At 40.5% G+C, this 24234-nt stretch overlaps 3 protein-coding genes across 5 annotated transcripts in view; 1 reads left to right on the forward strand and 2 right to left on the reverse strand.

Annotated features, from left to right (window-relative positions):
- Positions 1-1530: 1530 nt before the first annotated feature.
- On the forward strand, positions 1531-12727 carry LOC147222745 (jun dimerization protein 2-like). 2 transcript variants are annotated; one of them, XM_086167251.1, is made up of 5 exons: positions 1531-1686; positions 2707-2759; positions 10094-10311; positions 10772-10876; positions 11603-12727. In XM_086167251.1, the coding sequence occupies exons 3-5, from the start codon at positions 10117-10119 to the stop codon at positions 11792-11794; spliced, it is 492 nt and encodes a 163-aa protein (XP_086023377.1). In that variant the 5' UTR covers positions 1531-1686; positions 2707-2759; positions 10094-10116; the 3' UTR covers positions 11795-12727. The 2 variants fall into 2 exon arrangements, with proteins under 2 accessions (XP_086023377.1, XP_086023375.1); XM_086167249.1 differs by having other exon boundaries at positions 1532-1686; positions 2707-2755.
- Positions 12728-17857: 5130 nt separating this feature from the next.
- Positions 17858-24195, reverse strand: LOC147222746 (dihydrolipoyllysine-residue succinyltransferase component of 2-oxoglutarate dehydrogenase complex, mitochondrial-like). Of its 2 annotated transcripts, none has more exons than XM_086167668.1 (15): positions 24058-24195; positions 23222-23255; positions 22976-23012; positions 22761-22819; positions 22590-22664; positions 22389-22444; positions 22196-22304; positions 21527-21697; positions 21351-21418; positions 20504-20601; positions 20295-20425; positions 20125-20198; positions 19929-20012; positions 19648-19815; positions 17858-19249 (listed from the first exon to the last, which is right to left on the reverse strand). In XM_086167668.1, exons 1-15 carry the CDS (start codon positions 24127-24129, stop codon positions 19115-19117), a joined length of 1371 nt encoding a protein of 456 aa, XP_086023794.1. In that variant the 5' UTR covers positions 24130-24195; the 3' UTR covers positions 17858-19114. The 2 variants fall into 2 exon arrangements, with proteins under 2 accessions (XP_086023794.1, XP_086023792.1); XM_086167666.1 differs by having other exon boundaries at positions 21527-21700.
- ylpm1 (YLP motif containing 1) overlaps positions 22762-24234 on the reverse strand; it is a 31653-nt gene continuing 30180 nt past the window's right edge. Inside the window, exons 27-29 of the transcript XR_015107717.1 lie at positions 23222-23255; positions 22976-23012; positions 22762-22819 (exon numbers count right to left, since the gene is read on the reverse strand). The gene's annotated coding sequence lies outside the window, so the exon portion shown is untranslated. The remainder of the gene's footprint in view (positions 22820-22975; positions 23013-23221; positions 23256-24234) is intronic.

A 24234-nucleotide genomic window follows, 5' to 3' on the forward strand; every position in this document is an offset into this window, starting at 1 on the left:
GCACTTGACAAGGTGTCTCGAAATTATTTTAACTCATGATGTATCATTTGCATTGTTGCCAAAAAGAAATGGTTGAATGTATGTTTTCCTTAGTCAGTTTTATTTCTTTTTCCGGTGTCAAAGTCAATCAATTGATGACATGACTCCTCATGACCCCTTGAAATATTCACCCACACATGAAAATCTTCCCAGTGATCACTGTCCGTTATTATGTAGATAATAAAGCTTGATAGATATGGATGAAATCAGACAGACAAACAAGAGCATGTGCAACATAGATAATTGTTTCAGTGTGATACGGTTAATGTGCATCACGCAAAAAATAAATCCCCCACATAACAAAGAAGTTCCTGTTTATCAATTGACTGACTTACAAAAAGCTTATTATCCTTACTGTATCCCTGGATTGTTTAAGTATAAGTAAAAAACATGTTTACAAAGTATAATAATTGGAGTTCTCCACACAAGGAAAAACACGGTATAAAAACAAGGCACACACTCACGCATAGACACATACTTATATGTGTATTTATGTATGTGAGTGTGTGTATACATACACACACATAAAATTGATTTATATACATATATCAGAAAATGGGTTATCTTTTATCTTCATAAGTAGGAAAGAATTATTTCACTTCATACACAGACAGGGTTGAATAGATTTTCAAATGAATGAGCGTATTTTACCTGGAAAGTGTTCCATTGAAGCTCACACTAAATAATGGGAGTGTGAATGCTATGGATCTTGGTAAAAAACGTAATTAATTCAAAAAAACAGAAAATGTACATGAAATTGGAACATCTGTGTTCACTGTTTTATATAAACAATTTAAAATCCATTAAAAAAAAAAATCACTTAACAGTGGAGAAAATTAGGGAAAAAAATCAGATGTCGATCCGTAATCTTGTCTAAGATGAATCCATTCAGTACTTTATTGATGCTGATTTACGGAAAAAAGGAAGGAAATAAATGAAAAATCTAGTAATATTTGATGGCCAATCTGTAATTGGTATTATTTTCACCTGTGCTAAATATTTGGAAAGTTTTAAAATATACAAGCACGGTAGAATCTATTTCACATGTTTTGAGTTGACTTGATATTGCACTTTTTATCATGATATTACAAGAAATCCAGAGTGACTCAACATGAGGTTTTGATTAACTGGTGCGGTTTATTTATCGTCCTTCTAATGCTGTTATTACAGCATCATTGTTGTTGTTTCTATTTGACCATAGCTGGCAAGGCTTTCCACGGCATCTAGCAAATAATAATAATAAATAAATAAATAAATAAATAAATAAAGAACCGAGTCTATCTTATCAACTGTGCTTCTATTTATAGCGATTTCGCTGGAAGCAGACGTTCAGGTCTTTCTCTCGATCTATCTGGCTGGAAGTTTCCTCCGCTCTGTGTATGTTTTCTGGTTGCTATGGGCGGAGCGAGCGAACCTCCGCCGTCCTCTCACATTATTTTCATCCGCGCTTACGTCTGGACGGCACTTCCGCATTCCTGAGCGCTCACAGAGCCTCTGGCCACTACTTAAACAGGGCTGATGCAACGCTAGTCCCCAAATCCTACACCCGAGTCCCCCACTCCTGGCCGTTCTTTTTTATTTTATTTTATTTTTTTTTTATTTAACCGACTCTTTCCATTTTACCTGCCAAATTCGGACGCACAGCAGGTGAGCGTCGAGTTTTCCGTGTTAAGTCAGCGGAGTATCTCCGTATTTTGCCTGTTTAGTCACACTTTCTCAACACACCGCAGAGACAATATGCTGTAACACGTTTATGAGGTATTTTTTCGCGTTGTCTGTAATGATAATACTGACTATTACAGGATATGTTTTCTGTTGGTTTCTGTTAAAAAGGCCAAGTTTAGTTAGTTTTAAAGTTTTCCACGCTGCCTTGGCTCGAGTCGGTATGTTGCTGTCACAACCGTTGCGTACGCTGTTGTTACAACTGTTGTGGCAACTGTCGCTTTTACGGCTTGGTATTTACTGACCCCCCGGCTCACTTAAATTACACACCGGCTTGTGTCGGACCAATGGCAGCCTATTTTAATCGCGGGAATTTTTTCCATTTCCATGTCGCTGAACACGAAATGTGTCGGTTAGCCCGCTGGTGGAGACCGTTATGTAACGCGAGGTATGCACGCCACACAGCGCAGGTTCCGCCGCCAGCTCACGGCTAGCCGAGCTAGCATTTTACTCCAAACTTCACCTGTTCAGCAAAAAAATGTTTTAAGTCACTCATCAAAAGCAGTAAGTTTGAGTGTTTTTTTAACGTTCTTTACGTTCGCTTGGCAAGAGACTTTCAGTTACGTTACCATAGCCTTTGCTTTACCAGCTCGAACGCCAAATGCTACAAAGAAGTACGAGAACTTGTTGGATCAGATTTGAATAGATAATGAGAACGCAAAAGCCTAGTTATGTAAGGACGTGCCATCTGTTATTATCGCGAATAATTGTTCCCTCCGATAAGTAACACATTTCCCATGATGACTGCCACAACACCACTGTAATTTGACTCCAAGCCTTCCAATTACTTTATCTAGACAAGGTAAAACAAATAAAATAAAATAAAAAAGATGGTCATCATTAGTTTTAAATGGGGTCGCATTTAAATCAGCAACATCCATATACTGTATGTTCTTTTCATGTTAGTACTCTGTTAGTTAGTAATCTGTCACTACTCTCCCACAGTGTCCAAACACGGTTGCATCATTGACAGAAGACGACCGATAAGTTTGCTGTGAGTAAGTAACATTTCTCTCTTGGTTTAGATTCAACTACTGCAATATGACAATGCTTTGCATGGCAAGGGTGATTCTCCTTGAAACTTAAGTAATGCAGTTGCAAATATAGTGTGAAGTTTATTTGGCAGTGCAACAGGTAAGCTCAGCTAAGGACTTGTGCTCAAATTGGCTTGCATTCATAGTGTTTGTTTTGGCCTTCCATTGCTTTATTTGTATTTGAGATGTTAGCTAATTTCCATCAATTCCCCAAGTAAAAGCTTCAGAATATCATATTATTTTATTTTCATATTACCCAGATCCTATGCTTTTATTTCTGCTCCCTAATTCTACTCCCCCCTTGCATCTGTTTTCCCCCGATGCAACAAAAATCATCCTAGTCTCAAGTCAGGGCTGTGTGATGGCTGCTCTATCTTGGCCAGAGGTAGTTTCAGTTGTCTGCCCTTGTTGGTCTGAAGGTTGAAGGCTATTTGTGGAATGGGAAATATATAATAGGTAAAGGTAGATCATGTGTATGTGACTTGCAAGTTCATAGGTTCAACATTTTCCTCTATTGTGACTGCATGCTCTCCAGCTGGTGCATGCTTGCTTACACAATTACATGCCATTCAGGTTATACAGTTAAGTGATATTTCTGTACATATTTCTTTGGTGTTTGTGTGAGTAAGTGAACAAGCATGCTCCTTGAAAGATTTAAATGCCCCGGCTTCTGCCCGGGCACATCCATAGGATGGTTTCCGCATTAATGGAATGCTGCAGTGGATTAATGGGGAAGGGCTGACGAGCCGACAAGCAGCGCAGGGTCGACAGGGCTGAGAGGCTGGACGTGGGCGCACAGGGTTTATTTTAAGTAGAAATGCCTTCCAGTGCATCTGTGGAGAGCTGGACTTGCCAAGCTGCTCCTCGGTGCGCTGAATAGACAGCAGACGCATTGCAGGCAAGCGAGCCAACTCTGCAACAGCAAGGCTCAATAATACTAACACTAATGCCGGGGGAGCAGCTATTCACTGCTGTGGGTATCAAATTATCAGTATCACATTGTAGTCCCCATAAGCCTTTCCACATGGTTTGTAAAAACAGTGTGTCAAGACAGCCTAGACACACACTGTAGAGGCAAACACCCAAATGTCCCAAGGTGTAAGTGAGAAAAGAGACAGCAGACACTGCGTGTTAAAAAGGTCTTTTCATACTGCTGACTTGGAATTGAAGCCAGGTTTTTCTGTTTGCTCAAAAATGTCCTTGTGACAGACTGTCAACCTAAATATTGACCCTCTACTCCTAGTATTTTAAAACAACAAAAGCAATGAACACGTTGTAAAAGGCGAGAGAAATTTCATTGTTGAATTAGAGGCTGCTTGACGTGGGTCAGTGAGGAAATATCAGGACAAACCATGAAACAGCATTATAGTGACAAAGTTACATAACCATGGCGATTGCTTCAACGGGAAGTGTTAAATCAAGTTTTCTGGACAGTGTTGGCTAATATCTTATTGTTCAGGATTGCACATATTTTGCCTTGGATTCTTCACAGACATGAACTTCATACATTTGAAATGGCTTTTGTCCACATTTCTAATTCATTTAATCCATGTCTGAGCTAAGCCAAAGCTGTGTCATGCAAAGTCTAATCCTGATTTACAGCATGGAGAAAATAGTAACATTATAATAATTCAACGAAGACCACCCAGATACAGAATATAGATGTGTGACTGTTTGAATGGCATGAAGGCAAAGTAGGAATCCAGCCAATGATCACATAGTAATGTTTAAATGAAGGCAACCACAGTCCTCATGCCTTGTGCATATATGCAGGTGCTTAGTGTTTGATTTTTTTAATTTCTTTACATTTTTTATTAAACTCATTCTTAGTCAGCTGCCTCCACTAAAGTCAATTGTTTATCTTTTCTGCTGTGTTTCTCTGGTAACTTAAGATATTTTGTGATTGCATCAAAATCCTGACTGATGCTGGGAGAAAGTAAATCAAAATGCCACTTAAAATGAAAAGACTTTGGATGTATTCATCCAAATATATATCTATAGCATGGTCTGCAAGACAAAAGTGAGAGATGCATGTAATGGAGCAAGATTTTCTTTCTCTGATGTATTTTTGGCTAATCTGATTATATATCTTTTCGTGGAATGGTTTCTGATTTAACTGCTAACTATTTAAATCACCAAATGCAGTTGTCCAGAGCGCTTGCACAAATGAAACCATATTGAAAATGGTTTACAGTTTTTGAAGCAGGACACAGGTGCAGTGTAATTATTTTGCTTCAAATAGGTTTAGTAAAGCTCAATACTTAAATGTATAAACATAAGTCGTTTTATGAAATTAATGTTTTATACCAGTGGATATAGCAGCAGCAGGCGGACTGTCTGTTCTCACTTGCTAGCTTTAACCACTTTGCCTTTGGTAACTTCTCCAGATTGGGCAAGCTCAGCAGTTCCTTGTTCCAAACATCGTCATGGCTTTCCTTTATGGCTTATTTTGGACTTATAAGAGTCTCTATTTGTAATCCATGTATCTTCTTCACTTATTGCTAAGAAATTCCCTGCCAAATGAATGTGAGTGAGTGAGTGTGTGTGTGACGCTAATGTTTTTATTTCCCTGTACATGACATGTGGTGTCTCTGCACTGAATCATTTTTTTTTGCAATGACACCTGCAAAATAAAAAAAATTGCAATAATCTACTGAGCAATGGGTCAGGTTTTCATATGCAGCATACTACAGCTTGGGTTCTACTGAACTATTTAGGCATTTTCACAATACTAATTTTGATAGTTTCCTCTATTTGTGGCAAATGTTTATAGCCAAATGATGAATATAAGCTGAAATTAGGAGCCTGTTTTCACTTATAATAACACAATCACCATCTTGCTGAAAGAGCAGGGATGACCTGAGTGTGACCAGCACAGCCGCCATTATTACAAACTCTCCTCTCAGCCTGTGCCTGCCTCTTGTCGGTTCAGTGAAAAATAGAATGAAGAGTTTGAGGAATGTTGATACTGTATATTTGGACTGTCCTGTCCTCAAGTCAGACAGTGCCAAATTCCCTGGTTTCCTCAGAGGATTGTGAAAGGCTGTAACTCAACACAGCCTGACTGAGTGCAGACGGTAATGATGATCACTGAGACCTTGGCCAGAGATTGGGCAAGCGTGCCTTGGCCCGAGCCCCAGCGCTCATTGTTCATTCTCAGCGAGAGTGTCGCAGAGACTGTTTGCAGGAGTTTTGCAAGATGTTGGTGTGTGGGCCATGAAAGGCCTCATTACCTTAAATATTTTTTGTAAAGAATCCGGACAAAAAAGTGTCCAATAGCATCTGGAAGGTCTGTGTTTTTTCTTAGTATGCCACAACTTCAGTCATGAGACCATTAATTAAAGGAAAGGAAACAAATAAAGACTTTTTTAAATCAGGCAAATATTAATTAGCCAGCAAATACTTCTGACTTCTGGTTTTAGACAGAAAAATGCTGTGAAAAATCACTGTCACTTGTTCTCCAGACTGACTCAGGAAATAGACACATTTAATTGAATGTAGGAGCAAATAGACCAGCGTGTTGGACACTGTGTCTCAGCATTTCAGAACCCTCACAGGAACACTTTTGCACACTGAGAACCCCCATCTATCCATGGCTCACATGTAGTTGGATTGGTTTTGGACTGAAGCCAGAAATTACAGTGAGTACTGTTCTGTATTTCATTGCTAATACATAACATTTGGGCCCACTGCCCTTGGCTTTAGCTGGTCTTCTCCAGCTCCTGAGAGGCAGCAGTGCCCACACTACCCCTGGGCTGTGTAGGTGTCTTTGTTTGAGGCTAGTGTGGCTCTAAAAGCTATGGCACTGGCTTTTCTGCTTGACTGCAAAAGCACAGTAACAGGGTTGCATCATCAAACGCTGACCACTAATCCTCAGCTGCAGGCTGCCACTGACAGAAAAAGAGAAAAATAGCCGTCTGTTGAAAAATGTAAAATCAGTTTGACTCATGGTTTTGGGTATAATGGCACACTGCAAGGCAAACAAAGTTTCCCTGCAATGCTAAGACCAGACTTTTGGTGTGTTTAATGTCTCAGGGCTTGAATGGGTGTTGAATTTGTCAGGGGAATATGAGATTGAGAGAGACTGAACAGATTAAACATAAAGCAGACCTCGTAGAACAGTTAAAAGTCAAATTTAACTCTAGCCAGGAATTTCTGTTGTAGCACAAAAGTACTATAAACTGTCTGGAAAAGGGATAGAACTCATTTATACGTACCATAATTGATGTATGTCTAGTCTTCCATGTCATTTTACCTTTGTTTAGAGGCTGGAATAACTACCCCTTTGGAATTTAAAAAAAAAAAAAAAAAAGGAAAGAGTGCTCTGATGTCATCCTGACAAATATGAGGGTGGTTTATATACCAAATGTGTGTTTATGAGAAGGAGTGGCCTCAGCTGCATGTTTCAACAAGACATAGCAAGGAATGGGGGCTTTTCCTTACAATTTATCTGACTGAGCATGCAGTGGTGGATACTCCTATCAACATGTCGCCCTAATTTTCGGTGCAATTTTGAGGAATTGGTGGGGGGAAAAAAAGATGCCTTAAGTCAGATTTTTTTTTTCCATTGCTATCAACTGCTTTTAACGCAATACTGAAAAAAAAAAATCATCCAGGTGAATTGCATTAATGTCAGCTCCATATGAGGCAGTCCAACCGAAGTAAAATAAGCCCAGAATTAATTTTTTTTTTACTGTCAGTTTCCGTTGAAAGATCATTTTTGTACAAGTCAGAGCCGAATCAAAGTCCGTAAACCGGTCCTGAGTGTCTGGCCAACTTGAACACTGGATTCCATTTTGGCTATGAAAGTGATTTGCTCAGTCATTCCTAATGGGCGCTTCAGTCCCTGTGGTCCAAGGGTTCTTTTGGTTTGCACCTTTTGAGTTCCAGCCTGGCTATCGGTCTGCAGCGAGCAATCTGAGAAAATACTTGAATCAATGCTTTTGAACAAGACAGAATTAAATAAACAGCTGTGCATATGCAAGCGGACACTTGGAAGTCAATTAAGTTTTGACTGACATCTAAGGGTGTGCTGATGAAAAATGAAATTACTTGATGGCCTGTCATACAATTATTGGAAGCACTGAAAAATGTTGAATGCGGTGATTCATTCCGATGATTGATACCTTGATCCGGGTGTTTTCTCATATCCCCCCTCTTTCTTGTTCACCTTGGACCAGCTACCATATGGTTTGCCTTCCTCTCTGCCGCTGCTGCAAAGTGAAAAGGCCTTGGCACCTTCTATTCCTACACCTCTCCCGGGAGTTCCAGACAGCAGATTTTGTCTGCAAGAGATTTTTACCAGGGCTGTCTTGTTCTTTTACTCTCCAGCAAAAACAGGCTGCTGCCAAGTGTAGTGTAAATGGGAGTACACATGCAACAGGAGAGAGAGAGAGAGGGAGGGAGAAAAGAGGAGAAGGGACAGGAGCAAGGGGAGAATTAAATAATAAAATGCCTCATTGGACACTGGCTCCAAAATGGAACCTGTCCTTGGAGTGAATACATCATTCTGTTCCTAAAGAGGAGGTCAAAAGTAATATGTAGTGATAATGTAGGGTTTGTTGCAACAGGTGTAATATGTTTTTTTGGGTGATTGATACGGGAAGGTCAGATTTTGTTGGCTGTGAAAAATAAAGCAGGCTTGGTCAGGATTATTATCAATCCCGAAATATTTGATTGCATGCAATTTAATGCAGTTGGTGACAAACGGTTCAGAGAAATGCTATTTTACTTTAGAACTGATCAGTAGTTTTCTGAAAGTAAGCTGAATTGCTCGCGAGTAAACAAAAGTCCCAACTGTAAAAACGCTTTCAGACTAGACCATGTGCAGGGTGGAGTACATTAGAATAGAGTTACATAACCTAACTTTTTCATTACCTCCTCCATGGCTTTTGTAATAGAGCAGTCCTTTCAGTCTGGAAAAAAAAAATCACGCTGAAATAAAAAACTTCGTATAACTTACAATACATCCCAGCCTGTCAGCTAGTCACCAACCAGCACAGTCAGCTGTTCAGGATTCCAGCACAATACACCTCTTTGTTGCATCCATATGAGAGGGGCTTTGTTCAGCTTGTGCCCAACCTGTAGAAGTTGAGCTACGGCTGAATGCTCAGGGGGCAAATGTGAATTTTCAAAGTTGAAGTTACACCGATATCCTCAATCTTTGTAAAACTCCTCATAGCTTTGGGTTCGGCTCGTAATCCGAGCTGAAATTTTATCACTCAGCAGCAGTTACTGACATGTCAGTCATCCAGTTCTATTAAGAGGAGCATTTCAGTATCAGACAATTGTGCCCGTTCACCTACTTGTTTTGACACGATTGGATTGTCATTCTATGTTTACCTGACGATGAGAACCAAATATTTTCTAGCCAGAATTTCATTAAAAAAATTTTGCCTGCCTCTGCTCTGAGATTGCAGGGATGGGCAGGGTGAAGCCGGCTCATGTTACACTGTTCCCATCTGCAACATTTGTTTTTTATTTGGCCATCAGAAGTTTTCCAACTCTTGGTCTTACAGTAATTAGAGAGACGTCTTAATTCTCCAGCCACTTCCTCTAGGTCTGCACAAGTTCTCCTTTTTCTCCTCTGTCCCTCATTCTTCCCTGATTACATGAAAAAGTGCCGTGGTCAGACCCTCTAAAATATCCCAAATTGTTGGAAGAGGGTGGTGGTGGAATTTGCGTGTGTTTAAGCCCCACTGTTTCAACACTAATGCTTCTGATATCCTTTGAATCCTGAATTCAAAAACCACCGGGTAAATTATCAAATGTGTAGAAGATGGGCCCAGGTTTATTTGTTCCTTTTTGCACGAGATCCACGGATGAGCTTATAGCGGTCGACAGCGCAGGTTTTTTTTTTTGCTCTTCCTCTGGCTGCTGTCTAAAGAGATGACACAGCTGTCAAAGCTGTCAACATTTGCCGGCATTCTCAAGAGATGGCAACCGGTGTTTGGAAGGATGTTTGATGATAGGGACAGATGACAGTTAATAAACTGTTTGCTGGATATAAGACAAACACTCACAGATCAAATCAAAGGTGCTTTGGACAGGAAAAGATGTCAGGTGGCCATGATACATTTATGCACAACAAGCTGAAATCTATTTTTCCTGTCACTTCTAGAAATCAATCGATATAAACCAAAAACCCCGACTATATAAATGATTTGAATTTAGTTGAGACATTTTCTCAGAACAGTGGTTATAAGACTGGAAATACAAGACATCTTGAATGTACTGTTTTTGAAAGATTCATTACGATAAAGACTAAATAACAGAATCTCTTTTCTCTCTCCCTACAGCGGCGGTGGTGGCCGGGTTGGACATGATGCCGGGACAGATACCTGACCCTTCGTTGGCGGCGGGTTCTCTGCCAAGCCTTGGCCCGCTGGCGGGCATCTCGGCCACCACGCTAACTGACCAGCTGAAGCTGGCTGATTTCCACCAGCTGGGGGCCATGCTCTCCCCACTGCATTTCTTGGGGAGGCTGGGAAAGAGGCCGCTGGCCATCAAGACAGAGGTGAGGAGGAAAAGAAAAGAGGAAGTGAGGCAATAGAAGCAGCTGGGAGACGTGAGAAACCGTGGATTATACTCAGAGCAACAATTAGCTGTTGGTTTATGAACCAAATGCAAGATATTCAAACCGAACTGAAACATCTAAAAATACCTTTTTTAAAAACAAACAAACAAACAAATAAGCCAAAGGAAAAAAACACTTGTGGAAAACTTTGGAAGCTCTTTTAAGTTCACTGTGAGATTTTGCACTTTTAAAGATTTAAAGTTTAATTTCTGCACCCTCTAGTGTTTGATAGAAGAATTAGTGTAGAAATTGCATAACAGTTTACTTTCCCTTCCTGGTGAAATTTTGGTATTAGGGTTAAAGAAGCCAGAAGCCGTCATCAGTGTAGTTTTTTGTTTGTTTTTTAGGAAAATGCAAATGTTAAATGCCCGTGCAACATAATAACATGTTTTGTCTGCAGATGGATGAAGATGAAGAAAGGAGGAAACGAAGGCGAGAGAAAAACAAAGTGGCAGCTGCGAGATGCCGAAACAAAAAGAAGGAACGGACGGACTTCCTTCAAAGGGTGAGTTTATGACGCAGCAGAGAACATTGATCAGCAGAAACAGAACAAGCGTCATCTGATTTTGGTTACCCTGCAATCGTTATTCACATTTAAACCACCTACCTCATCAAGTTATTTCAATGCTGCTTTCAACAAAAGGGCTGTTCTTTCACTGTACATTTCCCCAAAGAATAAAAACTGCTAGTAGGACTGCATTTTCATGTCATGTCCTGGAAAACCTGGAATACAGCAAACGATTTCCCCGGTCAAGGAAAGCACTTTGAAATCAAAGTGACCAGGAAAATATTGCGCTATTTAAAATCATTCATATGACGTCAAGATAAGATGAGATGTGTTTAAAAAGTTCAAAAAGTGTCAAAATGATTACAGAAAATATTTTGATGATTACCTGGAAATCTTATTATGTTAATGGTGAGGTAGTTCAAAGAGTTCCCTGAAAAATGCTGAAAAACAAACTTAAATTTGCAATAAATGTCTTAGGGGCAAAACAAAAAAAAAAACATACACTGAGCAATAGTGAACACAGGACTCACCTGCAAGATAAAAGGTGTGTGTGTGGGAGAAAGAGAGAGAAAGACAAAGAACCCTGCAGGAGTATTACAAAGCTGAAAATGGGTTCCAGATAATTATTAGTTATACACAGAGTGGTGTGATTATTACAATTGTTTCATCATTGAAATTCGAACAGTGCTCTCTCTAAACTATCCTAAACTATCCTATCTCTAGGAATCTGAGCGTCTGGAGATGGTGAACTCTGAGCTAAAGGCGCAGATTGAGGAACTCCGTCTGGAGAGACAGCAGCTTATGGTGATGCTCAACCTTCACCGGCCGACCTGCATTGTGAGGACGGATAGCGTCAAAACGCCCGAGAGTGAGGCCAACCCTCTGCTGGAGCAGCTCTCCGCCGAAACCAAATGAAATCAGGAAGAGCGGGGACACGGAGTCCCTGACCCCCAAACTAGCACCGTGGCAGACATTTAAACAAACACAATACTGACGATACCTTGTCTTGTAAGCACTTGAGCTCCAAGCTGGAGACTTTTGGAGACTCTGCCCAAAGACCTGCGATTGAAGGGCTTCCTCAGCACTGCTACATGAGCTGGCTCTGTCCTTTGGATGACGGGAAACACCCAGTTTCATCTCTGCATTGAGCGTTGGGGTTGTTGACACCTGCTGTGCCTCGCTGTGACTTCAGCCAGCTCTACACAAAGGGACCAACAGCAGCAGTCAAGTACGACAGAAAACGATGCCGAGGAAACACAGTAAAAATCAATATGGTGCTCTGTTATAAACGCCCTGAGTACACGATGCCACATTGTTTTTGAAGCAGACGCCCACGGAGGTTCAGTGGCCTGCAGTTTTCCTTTGTATGCTAGCTGAAATATACAGGTGTAGAGTTTTTTTAAGAAAAAAAAATACTCAATACAAGTACATCACACAGAGACGGTCATTGTTTTTATATTAATGAATTCCTTACCCTGCCTCGACGATGGCAGTTACCGGTTGATCCGATTTGTGGTGACGCTGGCGTCATTTAAAGCACATATACACGAAATGTTTACACCCTTGTTCTTTTGGACTTGTCTGTCCATTATTGTACTTGTTTTATACGGCTTTGTATACATGACCATATATGGAATGCTTGTTAATCACTTGATGTGATTTTTTTTTTTTTTTTTTTTTTCATCTTTACAGTTTGTCTCCTGTCATGTTGCGCTGTCAAACAGCTGTGAAAACAAACAAGCAGATTTTTTTTTCACCCAAGCAGTATTTCCATGTCTGTACCTGTATCTGCTATGTATGACTCTGTTACCCTGGGTAGATTAAATTTTATTTTCTAACTAGAGCAAAGAGCATGACTCCCTCTGTTGTTCCTCATGAGATGAGACCATATATTGTGTCTTGAGTTCAGGCTGGTGCGATTAATCTGTCTCTCTTTGTTCCTCCTCAATGAAAGGTTTATGGTCCTGTTGTTGTTGTCAGCAGAGGGAAACCATTCATTTCCTTTGATTTGCAGAACTTGAGTCGATAATAATTCTCTACCTGCTCAATTATCACCAAAGTTCACCGTCCAGCTTGCTCAGCTCTGGAGCTCTGTCTGAAAACAGAACAGCACGCGTTGACAAGATTGCATTTCCCGACTCAGCTGCAGCTTTACTCTCTTGATGCTCCTTTCCTGTTCAGTCTTCCAAGTTTACTTCACACCTGAAATCTGTTTACTTTCCTTTATGCTCAACATTTCTCAATCTGGATTCCTACAGGTCTTGGAAAAACCCTGAACAATTCCAGTCGCTGAAGATGAACAGAGATTGTGAGGAAGAGCAAACTCCTACAGAACAGTTTCAGCATTTTTTTTTGTCCTCCTAACCCAGTCCCAGCTCCCATAACAATATGAAAAGTTAAGTCATAATTCTTTAAATCTTAATGCTACGCTAACTCTACCAAGGGGTTTGTCCCCACAAAGAAGACAACGAGTTATTTTGGGGGAAAGTAGCACATCTGTAAGTGAAGGTATAAGTCTGCAGAAAGGAGTGGAATTTGTAGGGCAGATAAAGTCCACTCTCTTCATGGTAATAATTCACGGCCAATTGCGCCCTCTAGTGGAGAATTTGTCAACTAACTTGTGTTCACCTCGACATGAGGATTTCATGACACATTAAAATAAATTCCTTCTTGTATCGTTCTTCAGGCCTTTAAAAATACCAGAACGTTCTCTGGACACGTGTCTTAAATAGGGAATTAAACTTAGTTTAGAGAAAAATAAAACAAAAGTCTCCAGAGGAGATTTAAAAAAACACGAGTCACAGTAGAGGCAAATGTACAATTATATATAAATATATAAAATGTAGATATGCCACCATCAGTCAAATACAATTTAATAAATGTATGAGTTATGATACTAATGATAAGGTATAAAATCAAATAAGTAGTGAAAATGCTTGTTACACAACTTGTAAGGGAAGTTAATCTGATATACTGTTTCAGAGTTGCCAGATCTGCGGAAAATTTCCAGTCCTATCTCGACATGAAGTCAGCCCACAGCTTAAACCTCAGCAAAAACACAAGCCAGCACCCCGAAATAAACAAAAGCTGAGCCGAAGTGACGCATGGAGCTTAGAACAAACATAACTGTCAAAGCACAAAGTACTTTATTCAGATATCTGACTGAATACTTCAAGAACTTATTATATTTCTTATATAATTTCCCATATTGTTTATCCACAATAATTAATTTTCATTCACTGCATCTCTGTTTTAAGCGTTGATTTTCTAATGCTCAAAAATGGTTAATTATTAAGTTCATAGATTGTTTATTCATGTCAACTCTCTTGGTTTTAGTGGGTTCAAGAGATGTTCTAAGCTTTCATCAAACCTTTACAAATTGGTTTAACTGGGAAGAATAATGGAGAAATATCATATATGTTACTTGTGTAAAAAATATTGAGGTTTGGGCTGAGAACAGAACCTTGTTGCACACCATGAAGAGTCACGTCTGACATATTTTATTCTCACATATGGTAGATTGCGTTTCAGAAATAAAGCCAAGTTACTGCACAAACCTGTTTCGAATTCTTCTCCAGGACTCACGTCAACACATTGCGATGCTGGAATCACCTTCACATGAGGTGTGCAGCTGTTCTGCATGAGAGGGCCGAGTTCAAATGAGTTGCAAAAAGAAGTCATTCAGAGAAAACAATACGCGTAAGAGATGATATTCCGTGTCAATTTAAAAACAGCACCTGGTCACTTTTAGCTTGATATTCAGAGATCCACTGCCACATAAGTGAACCCCCCCCCGGTCCTTTCTGAATGTCTCAGCTTAAAACTCATCCATCCGGTGTGAATAAGTGAACCGGTGACACGGACCAGCTGCAGCTTCCGAGGCCCTGCCAGCTGTTCCTGCCGTCGGGCCACGGGGTCTCGTGCATCATTCTTGTTTCATCCTGAAAATAATCTTCTGGTATGACAACACAACAAGAGGTGGAGCAAGAAGAGAGCTGGCATTCATATCAAAGCACGGACAGAAGGGGGAGAATAGGACCAGATGCAAGGTAGTTGTTTTAGCACACCGGCTTTGCAATGAATGAAACGGTCTGGAGATGGAACATGAATATGTATGTGGAACATTACTTATGCAAGCGTGATTATTAAGGGGTTCCTGGTGAATTGTCTCAAGGTGTGAAGCTCAGCCGTCCGGTAGGTTTTGCGAGGCAGCTTCTGCTTGAGGTTACCGTGAGGGTTCGCTGGATCTTCTCACCTGCGTTTTTCTTTCTTTTTCTTCTTCCACTTGTCACAGTTCATCGTAATGGACTGTACCGATAAACCGGCTTTCAACTTCTACTGCAGATCTTGGGTTTCATGTCCAACCTTTTCAAATGCTTGAGGAAGAGAGAGGGAACACAGATTGAAGTCAATAGTTCCAGGTTTTTCGGTTATTTGGATGTTTTGTGGTTTAGAGACGGTGACACTGAGGAAAAGCCAGGAGTCAGACCGAGAGGTAGCAGAGATGAAGATGTTGAGGTTCTCTTTTGAGGGCGAGGAGGTTGGATAGAATCGGGAATGAGTCGATTAGAGGGCCGGCACATGTCAGATGTTCTGGAGATAAAGTCAGACTGACATGTTTTGGACACATACAGAGAAGGGATAGTGAAGATCTGAGTAGAAGGATTATGCGGTTGGAACAAACAGGCAGGAGGCCAAGAGGAAGACCGAAGAGGAGATTTATGGATGGAGAGAAAGAGGACATGAAGTTAGTTGATGTGAGAAACGGGCATGCAGAGGAGAAGGTTCGGGGGAAAAAGATGAAGTGACCCATGAAGGGAGCAGCAAATAAAGCAAAAAAAACATTTGGAGTTAATTCTTTAGATTCATGAAACAGTTATGGAGGACAGTTTCATCTTTAACACTCTTAATGGAATCACAGAGCAAAATTCAAATGTAGACTTTTGAGTGTTTCATCTTTCATAAAGGAGATGTTATTCTAAGGGTCAATAAATGTGAATTTTCCAATAAAACACTCAACCAAGGTTTTAACATCTAGCATTAACATATTGTCTTTAAACTTGCAACGAGCCCCGTGTGGCCCATTTGTCTGTCGTGGGTTTACGTTGACGGAAATTAAGTGTGGGTTTACCAGTTTCGGTATGTCAGCTGAACCGTGACATTTCTCAAAGTTTGAAGGAATTAGAAAGAAGACATACAGGAAAAATGGAGCCTCGTGCGTGTTTGAGTGAAACTGAACTTCGCCCAAGAAAGGGAAAGCAATTCCTCCTGAAACTGCACATAACCTCTGTGGATTATCTTGCGTTAGTCCAATCATTTTTGAGTTATTCCAGTACTTTTGGCGCCACAACAAAATACTACCCAGCTTCATGCTATCAGAGAGAAAGCAGACGATTTCACCAAAACATATCAGCTTACAATGTCAGGATCTAGTCGGCTGCAAAAGGTATCAGACCACAACAATCATGTTTTTTATGTTGAGATAACTGTTCCTTTGGCAAAGAAAAGGAAAACAGCCAATCTTAATATCTTAGGCAGACTCAACACTTTCTAAGTACTCCTACTTTCTGAATTGGATCAAACTACAATTCTTTTTATACAAAGTTATCGATGTCATTAGAATGTACAAAGACAGGAAAAAATAACAGAATAATTTAGGTAAATTATCTCTCTGATGTGGATTAAACAAAAAACAAACAGCAGGCTGCCAATTTCTAATGGGCGATCTTTTATGCGAATCAACACAAAGACTTAAAGCCCACGTCTTTTTGAGCAGCCCGATTGGAAATTCACAGATTTGGCCAAATTTTGAAGGCGAAACAAAACCTGCCAGCAAACCCTTCAGATATCTATGCACCCACTGGCACACGCTGCCAATTAACATGATCTCCAGTGTGCTAATGGAATCTTGAGCACTAATAAGAGTAAATAATTAAATTAAAAGAATCATTCAGTCATTGTTTGCTGTATTCAGGCCCATTAGGGCCTCCGGTATTCTCATGGTAATCTAACGTTTGGGGGTTTTTGTTGTGCTCTTGTAATGAATTCCGTATTTTTCCTCCAAACAGCCTTGTTCAGACATTTGTGTACGTGCTGGCAGAGAAACAAAGACGTACATTAGGAGCCATTGTCCCCTGCAATTATTAAAGTAAACACAAATAGTGAAGGGGCATCATACACAGCTGCACACACTCCAGCCTGTGTGTGTGAAGTGGGCGAAAGGAACGAGCAACCCTCAAGACTTTATCAGAGATGAACCCATTATCTGAGGTTTTTAGAGAGCAGGGCCACGGGCCAGCGAATGAGGCTTTGAAGACCCGGCTTCAGCACCGAGTTCATCTGCAGAGGAGAAATTACGGGGGAAAAGCACATCTAGCAGGAGATGAAATGCTTTGGCACAGATTTGGTCATGAAGATGCTATACGCTGAATTCTGGTGAGTTTGATGCTGCAGCTCTAGAGATGAGAATGAGAGATGAGAACAACTTTATCTATCCCAAAGGAAATTGTTGTGCAAGAGTTGCAAGTAAAAAAACATAACAGTAATAGATAATAGTAGAAAGGAGGAAGAATAAGAAATACAATGAAATACGAATTGTCTTAACTGTTAACTGTAACTACAAAGATTGATTGATTGATTTACTTGCTAGTCTCCGGAACCTGGCCTGGTGAAAGGACTCTCCTTGTGATTACATAACAACCAATAAACACTGGTTACACAGTACATAAGGTAAAATTAATTTTAAAGGGTTTCAATTCACAAACCTTGGTGTTATAGACACCACCTAACGTCTGTTTGATGCAACCTGGTGCTGAACAGAGATTTCAGTGACCCCTCTCCTGCAACATTACTTCATTGGTCTCCAATGTGTGTTTGTTGATGCGCTCACTTGCACACAAACACACACGGATATTGTTCCTGTCAGGCACCAGGCCATTGTCAAAGAACCCAGTACATTTATTGAATGAATATATTCAATATATTGAATGAATTTATTGTCAAATAGTTAAGAGGGAAAAAAACAAACAGAAAAAACTACAATCTTAGCATTCTGACAACACTGTTGGTGTCTGAAGATGGTAGTGACCTCCAAGGACACAAACGAATATAAGACCAGACTATTGATAGGAAATCTGGCCACTTTCTCTACATTAAAAAAAAAACGAACTCGAAGCTCAAAAAAACTGTGCAAGAGATGCACAATCTGCACAATTGAGGGGACTGGTAAACACACCTTGGCTACTTGTGTGGTCACACATGTATCCAATATGTATGTCTGTAGTGTCAACAGGTGTGACTAAAATAGGCTGCGTATAATGATATTTAAGTCATGTTTAAGGATCCAAAATCTTAAAAGGTTCATTTAAATATAAAGCATAATGAAAATGATCCATCAATTAAATCAACACTTGGTGTCAAATTGTGCATTTTGAAAATTATTTCAAGCACATGAAGCTGAATTGTAAACATCTGCGAATGTGTAAGCGGTTCTCTATTGATTTGTAACCGATACTGTTTGGTCTTGTGATTTACCCTATGAACAGTAAAGTGAGCAGTCTGTTCTGAAGCTCACTGGAATTTGATCAACTTTATGAGTTTTTATGGTAGCAGGATGTGCCAAGTGACAGCGAAGCAAAAAGACGGGACTTACAGCGGAAAAGCAAAAATACAACTGAACGGTTCCCCAAACACAGGATCATCAGTCTGCATGGTTAATATGCATGGCACCACTTAAAAAATGTTCCACAAAAAGCGAAGAAAAAAAAAACCAAAAAACAACTTCCCGGTTCACTGTTTTCCATCAGTTTGTTGCTAGTCACAAAGACAAACACCAAAGCAGCGGATTGTTCCAGTCTTGTGTTAACGTTGGAACATCTTGAAGTCATCAGAGGAAGGAGCCGCTCTTGGAAAAAGAGGCTCAGGAGCACCAACTGATGAGAGATATTCATGCAGATGGCCTTCGCCAGGAAAAGCAGTGGTTTATGACGACAGTGGTGTGATAAAGATGGCAGTGATGCATTTATTTACCGCTTCATATATGATGATTGAATTGGGGCAAGTTGTTCCCACTCACAAGAACCAGGGATTTGATCTGAACGAGGAACAGATCGGCATCCCGGTAGAATCGCTGATGCAATGATAATAACAAGGGATTTTGTGCGTGTTTCTTTGTTGTGTGAGAGTTGGACATGAAGCTGAGCTACGTGTAATTAATATTCGGCAGCGAAGGGAGAATCACATATCCAGAAGTAGCACTCGCGGGTCTTCAACAACTGATTTGATCTTGCGCAAGAAAGTGACTGCTTCCCTGCCGTCGACAAGTCTGTGATCGTATGTCAGGGCCACGTACATCATGGGACGGATCGCGACCTGCCAGAGAAGAAGGACTGGTTTGAGGTTTGGTAGATTTTCACAGAATCGTAAGGATGGCTGACCCACGCAAAATGCTGGTCTCTTTTCTCATTAACTGTCTATTAGGTATCTTTTCGATCAATTCTATTCAGGACTTTTCTTTTACTGCACATGAATTTCACTAGGCCGAAAGCACAAGGGCAATTTTAGCCCAAATTTTCTTTAAAAAAGCATGGAAATTGCCTCAAAATCAGCACAAATCTTTCCCAGGTATCTACAACAAATCAGCAAGAAATGACTACACATCGAAAATACAAAAATCAAATATTCATATAAATGGAATAAAAGCTCACAGACTTTCTAAGTGGAAGACCACCGGTCACCAAGTACTGCGTTGATAATGTCCATTATTTTACCTGGCCGTTGATGGCCACAGGCCGTTGAAAGATGCCGTGCATGCCCAGGATAGCTGACTGCGGGGGGTTAATGATGGGTGTGCCGAACATGGAGCCAAACACGCCGCCGTTGCTGATAGTGAAAGTGCCTCCATCCATGTCTTCAACAGCAAGCTCATTTTGCCGAGCCTGAGTAAAAAAGTCCACTTTAGGATGCAAATACGAAGTAAAAGGCCAGATAATTGCCTCAGGTGTAAAATAGGCGAATAAATGGGACAGAGGCATGAACGAGCGAAGCAAACCTTTACTCCCAGGGCATTAATGGCTTTCTCTATGTCAGCAAAGTTCATGGTCTCCACATTTCGGATCACTGGTACAACAAGTCCCTAAACAGAGTGAGAAGGTTAATTACCTGACCCGGATGTCTCTGTCTGTGTATCAGCATCAGAGCTGAGAACAATAATGAGCTGGGGGGGGGGGGGGGGGGGGGGGTCCTACCTTTGGAGTTGCCACGGCAACACTAATGTCAACATAATCTCTGTAGACAATCTCTTTGGTTGTATCGTCAATAACTGAAAAGATATTTTCCAAATGTTTGTTACAGAAGACAAAAAAGAATATCGTAATGTTCATTCAGTAACGAGGAAAGGAAGTTGTCTCTGTCTTACCGGCATTCACAGAGGGCTGATCTGCCAGAGCGTGGGCCGCGGCCTTCACAAATGCAGACATAAAACCCAGCTTGATGTTATGCTTCTTTAAGAAAGCATCCTGATGGACTTTCCTCATCTCCTGAATGTTGCTGCACAAAGCAGGATTTTATTTTTCAGTGGGGAATTTTATCATGAAACTGACAGAGGAAAGAACCACGGCAGCTTACCTCATGTCCACCTCATTGAAGGTGGTCAGCATGGCGCAGGTGTTTTGTGCCTCCTTCAGCCTCTGGGCGATTCTCAACCTCATACGATTCATTTTCACCTGAGCAGCAGGAAAAGAGGGGGAAATGAAACCAAAGACCGAGACTTCAAATGACTGACAGCTTACAAAATGTAACTTCTCATCAGTTCTTTCATTCACCCCTTACACTTTTATTACAAAGCTGTGGAACAGATTAATAGGGTTAAGCAATTCATACCCACCTACATACTTTGGTTAGAACACACTTTTTCAGATTTGATGCACTTTAAAAGGAAAACACAGCCAGTTGTGTGTGATGGAGTAATAGTCGGCAATTATTGACATAACAAGGCAAATATCCACTGTGTTTCAAAAGCCATGAAGAGCTGGACAGCTGGTTTCTGTTTCCTAATAAGCTTCCTGTAGTCACATCATTCATTGTCGAGTGCTTCCTCTGCATTACTCCACGCTTAAAAAATTGAAACCTGCATCATTTTAAATGATGTCATCATTTTCCAGTCATCTGACAGATAAGGGTCTGAGTGCTCAGTGAAATTTAGCTTGTTTTCCATTATAGTCTCAGGTTTTCAGAAGGCGTTTTCTTAAGAGTGTTTGGCTTATAGAATTGCATTTTACAGTATGTTGTGCCACAGGTTTCAACTCAAAGATGAAGCTCTGTGGGTCACTTGATGGTCCCGCAGCTGACTGTTATTTGTTAGGATTTGAAGGATTATCGTCTCAGGAAGGAAAGGTGATTGCATCAATGAAGTCCCACTTCCCGGAAATAGGTATAAAACAAAATTTTCAAAAACTTGAAACCACATGGTTACCCTGCTTTCCCCTCTGCCTCCCGCTGCTGAAGGGGCTGGAGCTACAGCAGTTGGCTTGACAGCAGCAACTACATGAAAAATATGAAGTGGCATCAGTGGAGAACAAGAGGTCTTACAAGAGACAATATTTCAACAACATTTCATTATTGCTATTTATAAAAGAAAAAGACACACACCAGGTTTGGCTTGCATAGCCGGTGCTGGAACTGGGGGAACTGGGAGCACTGGAGGCATGGCGGCAGGGGTTGATGGAGGAGGAGGAGGAGGAGGAGGAGGAGGGGCTTCTGCGGTAGCAGTGGGTGCTTCACTGGTAGGGGTGGTTGCAGGTTTAGCAGCAACAGCAGCAGCTGCTGAAAAATCAGAAAAAAATAACCCGTCCACTCCCAACAATCCAGATGCAGCGAAACAATTGGGCAACGATATGGGAACGACACAGCATCACAATATCTGCATGGGTAAAGAAATTATTCAATAAATCCTTGTCAGTTGCAGGAAAAATAACTGAATGTGTCTCTTCTTTTAAATGTAATCTTCGCATTCACACAAAAATGTAGATTGTGGAAACGATGACAATTATTCTGTTAGCAAATTAAATGTTTTGTTTCCAAGGTTTTTTTTATATGTGCCAATATTGTCATGTTAATATATTTATACATTATTACACAGATTTTATATACATACAGTACATGCACACATTTACTAGATATAAATATATATACTGTACATAGAACTTGTAGCATCTTACTTTCTAGCACTTTACTATGGTAGAATATTATGTTATCTCACTATGCACGATATGGTATCATATTTAAATATACTAAAAACACCAAATACTCATGGTTTACCTCCTTTCCGGAGTTTAAAAAGTGGCGTTCCTCCTTCCACCTTTCCTCCATCGGGAACCAGCAGTTCTTCAATAACCCCAGCGGCTGGAGCTGGGACTTGCACAGAGGTCTGTGAGCATGAAATAGAAATTTGAGGATTTTTCTCTTACTCTATTTATGAGAGATTTGAAGTCATATTGCGAGTTTAGTCTACCTTGTCAGTTTCAATTTCACAAACCACTTCATCCTCTGTCACAGAGTCTCCCACAGCTAGAAAAAATGACATAAAACTATTTTCCTCCAGGGGATTTCTTTCTAAATGTATTCAGTCCATATTTTTAAATGAAAAATATTGCTTATACAACAAAAAAAACAGGTGGAACAACGGTTGTCGTTTTATTGCGACCACACTGACCTTTCTCCCACCTCACATCCCCCTCTGTAACGGACTCTGCAAAGGCAGGAGTTTTAACTGTGACAACTTCATCCCCTGTAATGACAACAAACACAGTGACTGTGAAGCACCTAGCTCAACTCAGCAGCGTTGAGTTTCACACGAAATGCAGAGAATAGTTAAGTTACACACTGTGAACTGCAGACACCTTGATGCCTCTGCTATGGAGGATGTTTGAAGGGACTTTACATCTAAAGAGATTGAGCAAAAAAAAATTGGCATACTATCTTTAAACCAATGTAAAAACAGACGACACACAATATGCACTTCCTACAAATATCAATTGAGTGACAGATCAAGTATTACACTGATAACGCATAATTTTGGGTATTATATAAAGCACTTACATTTGAGAATGTACAAGGTGGCCGCAATAAGAGATGCCTTTGATGTGTTGGAGAGAAAAGAAAAATATTAATCAATAAATGGTGGCATTCCTGAGACTAGTTTTTTAAAACAGTGAAGTAAAGCATGCCGTTGATTCTGCTACAGATCATCACATCAGGAGTTTTTCTACTGCAGAGTCTTTCTACTGCTGAGTCTCTCAGATTCTGACAAACAGGACTGGATGAATTGATCACAGACCCACTTACCATGCGTGTTCCGTTGGACTGTTACATTATTGGCCTGTAAAGATAAACAGTTACTCTCTAGTGTTTAATTGACAAAGAAGGAACAGATACATTAATGCCATTTCAGAATAGTTGTTACAGTTTTTCTAAATAAGGGTATCATTTATGACAATATAGTACTTAATCAGCTCTCTGTGGAAATTCAAGATTCATTAAGAATTTCAGTTTACTGCCAATCAGCTTTACATCATTGATTTCTACATTATATGAATATAGGTTTCATGAAAGGGTCTTATGTGAATATTGCACCATTTGAATGAGGGAAAAACCCGAAAACCATGCATGACAAAAAATGTTTCCCAGATTTTTTTTTTTTCCTAGATCATATTGCAAACAGAGGCTAGACGCTCCAAAGAGACGATGGTTGTACTAAGGTTTAACCATGCAAAAAGGCATGGCATGACATTTGCTATTCCTGTCTGTCAGCTACACCTACAGTACATCCCATCGCTGCCGTAACATGAGAGTGGAGGCCAGTCAGTAATAATGTCAACCACCAATGGAGAGATAATAACGCCGCAAGCTATTCGGTTATACATTGTACGCCATTTAGACAATGTATTTTTAAAGATAAACCCCCCAATATAATTGTTTATACAGTTATTAGTTTCTAGTGCTCAGGCTGAAAGACATAATGTAACTAGCAGCCTCTGAAGCCGCCAGTATGTCCTTGGAAGGCGCGGCCCTACTTTACAAGCTATCGTTAGACATGCGCTACGGAGTAACTAGCCTCAACTTAACAGGGAACTGTTTCAGTCAAATTTCGGAGGCGGTTCTCTTAGCCAATACAATTTTACCTGACTAGCCGCTGACAGAGAGCGGCTGAACGTCCTGTATGCGCACCGGGACCGCGATAACATTAATAACATGGCGCTAGCGGCCGAGAGTCCACTGTTCGTCAGCTGATAGAACAACTCGGAGATTCCGCTCGCTTCTGTGTGACGTCAGAGCGGCGGGTTGGAAAGAACCACTGC

Source organism: Fistularia commersonii, chromosome 20, assembly GCF_037954325.1.
Source record: "Fistularia commersonii isolate RoL2024-O1a breed Wild chromosome 20, RoL_Fcom_v1.0, whole genome shotgun sequence".
NCBI lineage: Eukaryota > Metazoa > Chordata > Actinopteri > Syngnathiformes > Fistulariidae > Fistularia > Fistularia commersonii.

Excerpts from the sequence above, each read along its gene's own strand:
- LOC147222745 (XM_086167251.1), top strand. The coding sequence starts at position 10,117 with ATGATGCCGGGACAGATACCTGACCCTTCGTTGGCGGCGGGTTCTCTG. Across the intron at positions 10,312-10,771 it reads CGCTGGCCATCAAGACAGAG|ATGGATGAAGATGAAGAAAG; the intron begins GTGAGGAGGAAA and ends TTTTGTCTGCAG. Across the intron at positions 10,877-11,602 it reads GGACGGACTTCCTTCAAAGG|GAATCTGAGCGTCTGGAGAT; the intron begins GTGAGTTTATGA and ends TCCTATCTCTAG.
- LOC147222746 (XM_086167666.1), bottom strand. The coding sequence starts at position 24,129 with ATGTTATTAATGTTATCGCGGTCCCGGTGCGCATACAGGACGTTCAGC. Across the intron at positions 22,820-22,975 it reads CACCTTGTACATTCTCAAAT|ATGTAAAGTCCCTTCAAACA; the intron begins GTAAGTGCTTTA and ends CAATCTCTTTAG. Across the intron at positions 22,305-22,388 it reads GTGAAATTGAAACTGACAAG|ACCTCTGTGCAAGTCCCAGC; the intron begins GTAGACTAAACT and ends TCATGCTCACAG.